This window comes from Corylus avellana, chromosome 4 (assembly GCF_965113065.1).
Source record: "Corylus avellana chromosome 4, dhCorAvel1.hap1.2, whole genome shotgun sequence".
NCBI lineage: Eukaryota > Viridiplantae > Streptophyta > Magnoliopsida > Fagales > Betulaceae > Corylus > Corylus avellana.
In genome coordinates this window covers 20,317,162-20,325,918 of record NC_142493.1, presented here as the reverse complement: position 1 = coordinate 20,325,918, position 8,757 = coordinate 20,317,162, and the positions used below count along the sequence as shown (strand labels likewise).

At 34.7% G+C, this 8,757-nt stretch overlaps 1 protein-coding gene across 1 annotated transcript; it reads right to left on the bottom strand.

The window, feature by feature from the left end:
* Nucleotides 1-1,180: 1,180 nt before the first annotated feature.
* Nucleotides 1,181-8,250, bottom strand: AST91 (sulfate transporter 91). The gene is made up of 13 exons (XM_059590178.2): nt 7,823-8,250; nt 7,682-7,730; nt 7,357-7,564; nt 7,052-7,223; nt 6,616-6,681; nt 5,861-5,974; nt 5,134-5,250; nt 4,011-4,137; nt 2,734-3,020; nt 2,438-2,628; nt 2,220-2,305; nt 1,712-1,788; nt 1,181-1,623 (listed from the first exon to the last, which is right to left on the bottom strand). The coding sequence occupies exons 1-13, from the start codon at nt 8,117-8,119 to the stop codon at nt 1,453-1,455; spliced, it is 1,962 nt and encodes a 653-aa protein (XP_059446161.2). The 5' UTR covers nt 8,120-8,250; the 3' UTR covers nt 1,181-1,452.
* Between the last annotated feature and the right edge of the window lie 507 nt (nt 8,251-8,757).

Here is an 8,757-nt window from a genome sequence, read left to right as displayed (position 1 = left end):
ATAATATTGGGGCAACATAACTTCTAATCCCTTGTTTCATGCTCGGACCAAGCACATTGAAATTAACTATCATTCTCTGTGTGATCAAGTTACTACAAAATCATTAATTGTAAAATTCCTGTCAAGCAAGGATCAGTTGGCTAATATTCGTACAAAACCCGACTTCAGCAACTCACTTCCAATCTCAATGTGTGCTCTTAAACGTTGTTATTGTGGGGGTGTATTGGAGAATAACTCTAGAGCTACATCAGACAACTCTAGAGCTGCATCTGATCCTCATCCACAGATCATGAGATAAGCAAGGATTCAACTAGAAGATAACATTTATGTTTGATATGTTATGTTGCAAATCATTCTATAGATATAAGAAGAATCCCACCTTTCAAGTGGGCTGATTGACATAAACCCTCTTGGAAGTCCCACAATATTGCTTGGGTATTAAAGAGATAGGCTATTTATAAGGGTGAGAGGAAACCTTAACTCTTGAGTTAGCTTTTGGGTTGAGTTAGGCTTAAGACCCATTTCTAATATGACCCATTTATAATATAGTATTAGAGCCTGGCCCAATTGGCTGTGGCCTACCGCCTCTCATTGCTACATGTGTTGTCATGGATGTCCTCCCGCCACACGTGAATGGGTGTGTTGGAAGTTCCACAATATTGCTTGGGTATTAAGGAGATGGTCCATTTATAAGGGTGAGGGAAAACCTCAACTCTTGAACTAGCTTTTAGGTTGAGTTAGACCCAACACCCATTTCTTACGCTTCTATTATATCTCTTATTCATTTTAACAAAATCTTACAATGGTGTACAACAAAGCTGAAAAAGTAAATTTGAATCCAAAATCTTGGGGCATGGTTGGTTAGATGAACAACATGCTTAAGATATTTTCCTGCTCAGAAAAAGGAGATCTGTCTAAACCTGTTATCCTCTTATCTTGCCTTGGCTAACCTGTAAAGCCGTTTTAGATAGCCAGCATATATCAATTACTACACAGACAAAATGTTATCTACTCAGAATAAACTTACACTTCGAGAAACCTAAGACGAGGTCATTTTGTGTATCTATCCATGTTGGATAAATCTCAAACCCATACAAAACGGCTCCTCCACACATTATCAATTTTTATTATATTTCTTTGTTAGTTTCCTTATTAGCGTCAATTTAGAATCAGTAGCCCGTCTATAACAGCCATGTAATCCTTTTATTAGTAATTAGTCAAGGAAAAAGTATCCCAAAGTTAGTACAAATCTTTGAGTTGAGATTACTCTACATTGTTCTTGTGTGGGTGAGTTTGTGAAAATCTGCTACGAAAGTTAGGAATTGAACGTTTTCAGGAAAAATTTACAATCTTCAGTACTGGTACAAGGCACATGACTGCTTGATATATATATATTATTCATTTTATTCTGGACTCTTGTCAAACAAGTAATTTATGGTGAGCAAAACTTGTCTATGTCCCTTCATGATATGTGGATGACGACTGACCCTTCGTTCTTGATGAAAGCGAAGCTACAGCTTCTCCAACTGTCATGAAAATGTTATCAGGTCTCATGAAATAACAAGCTTCATCTGCCTTTAGAAGTTTCTCCATAACCTCACTCAGAGGATTCACCAATATCAGCTGTGATGCCAATTTGTCACGGTTGAAGTATGAGATCATCAGTCACAATAAGTATATATATACTTAGAAGAGAGATTTTATTCCTTACCTCAACACCTTTCTTTTCCATTGCTTTCCTCAAAACCTTGAAGAGAGATACCCCGCTTGTGTCTACAGCACTCACCGCTGAAAATGTAAAGATTACATGTATTATAGCCGGTGAGATTATCACTTATCTCAAAAGTTTAAGTTGGTAGAATACAATAAATTCAATCATTTAATTAATATTCTAACATTTTTCTCTCGTGTGAGTTCAAATTCATCTTTAAAAACTGACTTAAAATATTTAACTGAATTCTAGATTTACTAAGTTAGTCTACTTAGAATAATACTCAAATTAACTACATTTTTATTTTACAATTGTTCTGCAATTAATGTTAGCGTGACAGTCCGAACCAACTCTTAAATCGTTTATTGTTTAAAAAATATATATACAAGAATTTGTTAAAACTGATGCATCAACATTGTACGATAATTATGAGATGGAAATATAAATTGATAAACTATCACAGTCCAGAATAAGTGTCATCTTGAAAACATGGTGAACATGAATTTACCTGACATTTCCAAGATCAAAAATCGAAGGCATGATTGCTTTTTCATATCTTCTTCAGCTTCATATTCTTCTATCCATCTCAAAATCCTGCATAACATGAAGAAGCCATTTATTTAATTAGAGAGAAAGAAGAAAGGCAAAAATTATTTAAGGATAAAAACTAGTGCAGATCGAAACTGACATCATTGTCAATAATAAGGATATAAATAAACAACCAACCTTTCATTAAGATACGTGATGTTAGCAAAGTTTATGGGAGATTCAATGCTTAGAATGAGGAAACCAGGGACGCTTGAAGCTTCCTCATACTGGTGAAGATTTCGGTATATATCAGTCCCAGGTATTTTCCCCAACATCACCGTTTTTGGCCTTGTGATTTGCAGAAGGATCTTGAAAATGGATAATCCAACCTAATCATCATCATTATATATATATATATTTCATGTCATATAACATGCACAGAAGAAAAACATAAAGAAGAATTATGCAGAAAGAATAGATATATATATACTTACAGCAATGGCAAGGCCTTGTTGGACAGAGATGAAAATAACACCAAAGAAGGCACACAAGGTTACGACAAAATCGAACTTGTCAACCTTCCAAATGTGAAATGCAGAGGGGATATCAATGAGACCAACAACGGCGGTGACAATGATTGCACCAAGTACAACATTTGGTGTGTACTGGAAAAGAGGCATCAGGAAGAGGAGGGTCACCATAACCGTCACTGACATTACTATGTTTGATGCTGCTGTTTTTGCTCCTGCATTGTGATTCACAGCTGACCGCGAGAAAGCACCTGAAATTTTATGTCATATATACATTATTCTATATATATCTTAAGGTTTTAATTACTGACAATAGAATTAAATCACTCACAAAAGAAAACAAACAAACAAACAAATAAAAGCCTTAATTATTTGTCCTTGAGCTCTCTAGACCAAGCGGTTTTCACTTTCATAGAAAGAAAAAATAGTGCCAACTTTTTTTCTTTCTTTTTTTATGGAAGTAATGCAAATATGTATATTAATGTACTACGGGTAAAAACTTTATAAAAATTTTATCTCCAAACAAGTGGTATCAAAGTCATAGTTAGCTTCCTGAGAAGGGGTTTATAGGTGTCTGTATGCGTCGGGTTTGGAGTTGTGTCTGCATGTACAACTCTTGACGTAGGACACTTTTTAAAATATAAAATGACTCACAAACGAGGGGGAGTTGGGTCAATGTAAAAAGAGTCGAGGAGATTTTTGTGACTACACTTGTGAGTGTTGAGTCTCACATTGAGGAAAAAAAAAATAGTACTTAATATACCTAGTTGGCGTAAGCCCATTAACTTACGCTTTTAAGAAAATATAAAGAAAAAAAGTACTTTATATATTTAAGTGGATCCAAACACATTAGCTTAGGTTTTTGGGCTAAAGTGGTGTTCAACTATATATATATATATATATATATATATATATATATATATATATATATATTAAGTGAGTGAAAATTCCATAATTGCGTTATCTCCCAACACAAATTTATAGAAATATTTTTGTTTTCCTAAAAATTTTTTATAATTATTTCTTAAGAGAACATTAAAACTTTTTGATAATTTAGAAGGACATTGACGCAACCTTTAGTTAGGAGGGACGGGACATTAATAAATCAGGTGATAGTTTAAAGAACTTTTTCTACTGACAGAATTATGTATGGTTCCCTAGATAAATATCATGATTTTGTCTGATTCAACCGTTAAAAAGTTTAGGAATAAGGGTCAAACAGGTAATTAATTGAGCAGTACCTGTTGTAACGTAGCAAGAAGTGGAGGAGCCGACCATATTCATTAACCCGATTGCTATCATCTCCTTGTTTCCATCCACTTGGTAGTCCTTTAGAGCAGCAAAAGTTCTTCCAACCGCAATGCCTTCCTGTTTTGAAACAAAATTATAACAATTAAGTTAATTTGCATTTTTATGGTTAAGAGCACTCATATTGGCTCAGACATTTTTTACTTTTATTTAAAATAGATAAGCAAAATACGAAAAAACTTTATGCATTGGATTATGCATCTCACATGCAAAATACATTGAGATGCATAATCCATTCTTGTTGCATTTGCAAACAGTCACTATTCACACATTAATCTCATTAATATACTATTTCTCTTTTAAAATCTTATTTTTCCAAAATTTTCTCCAACAATTTCTCTCTCCACATCTCTCTTTTTCCAAAATTTTATCCTATTATTTCTCTCTCTACATCTCTCTTTTTCCAAAATTTGAAAAATAAGATCTTTAATTAGGAAAAATACATATAGATAAAAAAAAAAAAGAAAAAAAAAATTGATAATCAAATGTATGGTTTTTGATTAGCAATTTTGTTGGGGTTATCCCACATTGGTTTTGAAAAGAGCTAGTGATCAGTTTACAAGAGGGAGATTGTTGGGATTGTTGGTCTTGAATTAGCTTTTGAGGTTGAAAGAGACCCAAAACCACCTTACACTAGTATAAGAGCCTAGGTTCAACCAACAAGTCTCAGCTCAACAATCCACAGGAAAAACTGGTTATCTCTGCTCCAACTCAGGGCTCGATGTAAAAGGGAGATTGTTGGTTATCGCATATCGGTTGTGGAAAGGGGTTGATGGTCACTTTATAAATATGAGAGAAAGCCTCACTTCTTGAGTTAACTTTTGGGGTTAAGAGAAGCCTAAGACCACCCAACAGATTTTGCATAAAAATATGCATAAACCAATGTGAATGGTCTAACAGTTAACATCGTGAGTTTGTAATTTACTACGAATTTAGTTATTTACAATAATCCCATTCCATAAAAATAATAATAATAATAATGAATTTTACGCGGTTCTATGATAGTTCTGATAATTAATTGTGTTTAAAAATAAATAAAAATAAAAGTGAACTTACAGTGAGGGATAAGATGCCAGTAACAAGGCCAGTTTTGATTACCAGGCCCAGGTGGGTGCCATGAAAGTGCAACATGTTCCATGAAGGTGGGTTCAATCCTTGTTGCAATTTTCCGATCTACTCAACAGACCCAGCTAATTAAAAAGATTAGTAATGACAATGAAAGATTTAAATAGAAATAATGTTATTTAGTAGATAAATATACAATTGGATGATATAATAGTAAAAATAAAGGAAAAAAAAAACACATAGCATAATTTTTACTGAGATTTTGTAAATACTCAAATCTCATCTCACTTTTATTTTATTGAGCTGACGTGGTAGTGCTTATTATTCCTTAGATTCTTTTATTTTAAATAAACGTTGATCCCAGAGCGAAAGCTGATGTGTATTGCCACATCGATCAATAGTAATTCTATAAGTCATTCTAGTGTCCTTCTAACAATAAAGTGGCTTTTAAACTCACAATTTGATCAAAATTTAATAATACTCAATCACAAAGCTAATGGTGATTTTAGAAGCCACATTACTTAGAGTGTCACAAGAGTAACTTTTAACATTACTCGGCACATCAGTCTAATGAAATAAGAGTGAGATGGCAGTTGAGTATGTAGCATTACTTATTTTTACTGCATTGTCATCATTTTAAATTGTATAAAAATTATATAATAATTTATTAAATTACTTTACTCGTCGTCATGTGTAAGCCATGGTGGCCTGAACTTACCACGCTGATGCCATGGTGATCTGCCTTGGCCGCGAAGACGAGGAGGGTTGAGAGGATCACGGATGCAAGAGGGGCTCCAGCTGACACCCAGAACAGCTTTGGTTTTTTCATGCTCTGCAGGATTAGATGATCAAGTTAAAATGCTTTAGAAAAAAAAAAAACTTTTTCAAAAGTATATAAATTAAAAACACCATTCAAAATACATTAACAAATAGAACTTAGAAGAAACAATTGTTTTATTAGAGGGTTTTCTTAGAGGGATCTTTGGAAGAGTACCTCCAGTGGATCATCAGCAAGTAGAAAGTTTTTTTTTTTAATTTTTTTTAAAATTATTTTCATGAATAATAAAAAGGATTCTTAATAAAAGAAAAATGGACGGACAACATCAATCATGGAGACAGATGACACGTGGTCTGCATGCAGAACCGAGTCAACTCAAATACAGCATATGAAGAAGTCTTTATAAAAGGAGCCAAGCCGACCTTTATCAATCGCCAATGGCAATCAGTGCCACCATGGTAAAGATTGTTGATGGTTTTTTGGGTCAGAGTACGATACTTTTTTTGACCCCACACGAGTGTGTGTGTGTGTTTCTATCAAACGGCTGTGATCCATGCAACAGATGGGTTGATATAGACAATCATAACCGTCCATAATAAATACAATGAGTCACTGAGGTTGTCCGGTTGAGTGCATCCTTTTAGAGAAAAACAAAGAGATAGAGAGATATATGGTTGTGGGAATAAATAACGTACAACATGTCTTGCCAGCAAAAGTACGACAAGGAAGCAAAAACCCATGAGTATAGTTTGCCATGACCACTGCAGAAAATCGGTGAAGATAATGTAAGAAGCAAAAGAAATGCTAAAAAACAGAGTCGTAATTAACTCATAACGTATATTTATTAGGATAATTGGTGGCACTACTCCCGCTGTAGGCTTTTATTGTGTTTTTCTTGAACAACTTCTTATGATTTATTTCACCCTCTAAGATGTCAACGTCAAACCTGATATCAGTCTTCCAATGTTATTATTAGCATAGTTTTCTTTTTCTTTTTCTTTTTCTTTTTTTTTTTTGGTTTAAATTAGATTAATGTTTGTTTTAAAAGAGTTAAATTGATATAAAGAGATGAATTTAATGGTTTAATTTATGTTTTAACACTGGACTTTGAGGAGGAGAGAACAGAGTTACCTCTTTAGTGGTGTGGAAAACAGAGCTTAAAACAGGAACTATGCCCATTTGTTTAGTGAAATGGGTGATTCCGAGGAGGCCTTTAAGCTGTTGCAGAGAGACTATAATAGCCGCCCCAGCCATGAATCCAATAAGAGTAGCTTTTGAAAGAAAGTCAATTATAAAACCAAGCCTGCGCACGCATTGTCATCCAAACAAGAATATCCAAGAATGAAATTATTTTATGTAATTCCAGAGCATATATATATCAAATGGGTTTTTAGAGTATAATATTGCTGATTAAGAAAAAGAAAGAAAGAAATCACCTTAAGAATCCTAAGGAAGCTTGGAAGAGACCAGCGAAGAAGGTTGAAGTAAAGGCTAGTTGAAGAAACAGGACAGGGTCCTTGTTGGGAGATACTTCTTGCATAAGCATGGATCCCAGTACAAGAGAAGCAATAGAAACTGGTCCTACTGCTAGGTCCCTAGAACTTCCCAGAACAGCATACACAAGTGGAGGAACAAAGCTGGAATCTGTATCATATATAATCAAACCAACCAAACAAAAAAAAAAACAAAAAAAGAAATTTGTAAATACTAAAACAGAACATGCCTCAAAGGTACAGAGAAGTTGAAAAACAATATACTCACAGAGACCCACAATTGGAGGGAGGTTGGCAAGCTTAGCATAACTGATTCCCTGAAAGGAAAATAAAAGAAAAAAAAAAAGGTAAAGGAGAAGAAAGGTTCAAATTAATGCATAAAAAGAATGAAAAGAGAACAGAGCAAAACCTGGGGAATGGCTAAACTGGCAATGGTGAGACCAGCGATGATGTCGGACTTGAAGAGTTTGAAGCTGTAATTAGGACCCCATTGAAGAATAGGGAAGACATACTGGGCGGCAAGGATTAATTTCTTATTCATTGGCTGCCCTTTGAATTGGCGCAAAGGGTCATCAGGGAAGAAGGTTTCCTTGAGCCTGGTCTTGAGCTTCTCGATGGTGCTCTTATGGGGCGGTGGGACAACCTTGTGTGCTTCCATGGATATTTCCAAGCAGTGGGAATGCATGGTTTCAGCATTGGAATCCATGGGAAAGAAAGGAAATTCAACTCCTTGCCTTTGTCGAGCAATATATATTCCTTGCTCTCTGTAGCTGTCTTTTATATGAGTCTCCCCAAGACAGACCCACTAAAATACGTACTACTTTGCTACTGGCGAAATAAATAATAAATAATTGGGTACAGCAATAGCATTATGGAAGTCGAGCCCACTCGCTTTTTGCTCACGTCCAAAAGGGTCTTATATACCCATATATGTGATGATTTTGCCGCTAGTGAAGTTTTCAAAAACCAATCAGAAATTAATTAAACGGCAAACACAAGGAAAATGGAGATGTGTCTTCAATGAAACAAAAGCGGAATATTCCTCTCTGATTCGGTTCTCTCTTTCAGAAATCTCCTCCCATCTGTTCATGAATTTAATGAGGATGGTTTGCAGGTGTCAAAAAGGGGACAGAGATGAAACACAGAGTCATATGTAGAGTCGGCAATATGACTCTGTTATAATATATATATATATATATATATAGTTTTAAGGCTAATGCGACAAAGCATATAGTGTGACACAATATGTGCATAGATTTGTGGCCATGATTTTTAGATGATGATTTGATCCTGCATTCAGAAGATAAGAATTTGCTTATTCGATGTGGAGGTGGCCGTAGTTGC

What these genes read in the sequence shown, in the direction of transcription:
- AST91 (XM_059590178.2), bottom strand. Translation starts at nt 8,119, where the DNA reads ATGGATTCCAATGCTGAAACCATGCATTCCCACTGCTTGGAAATATCC. An exon ending in CCCTCCAATTGTGGGTCTCT is followed by an intron (nt 7,565 to 7,681) that starts GTGAGTATATTG and finishes TATATGATACAG; the next exon opens with ATTCCAGCTTTGTTCCTCCA. An exon ending in AACAAGGCCTTGCCATTGCT is followed by an intron (nt 2,629 to 2,733) that starts GTAAGTATATAT and finishes GATGATGATTAG; the next exon opens with GTTGGATTATCCATTTTCAA.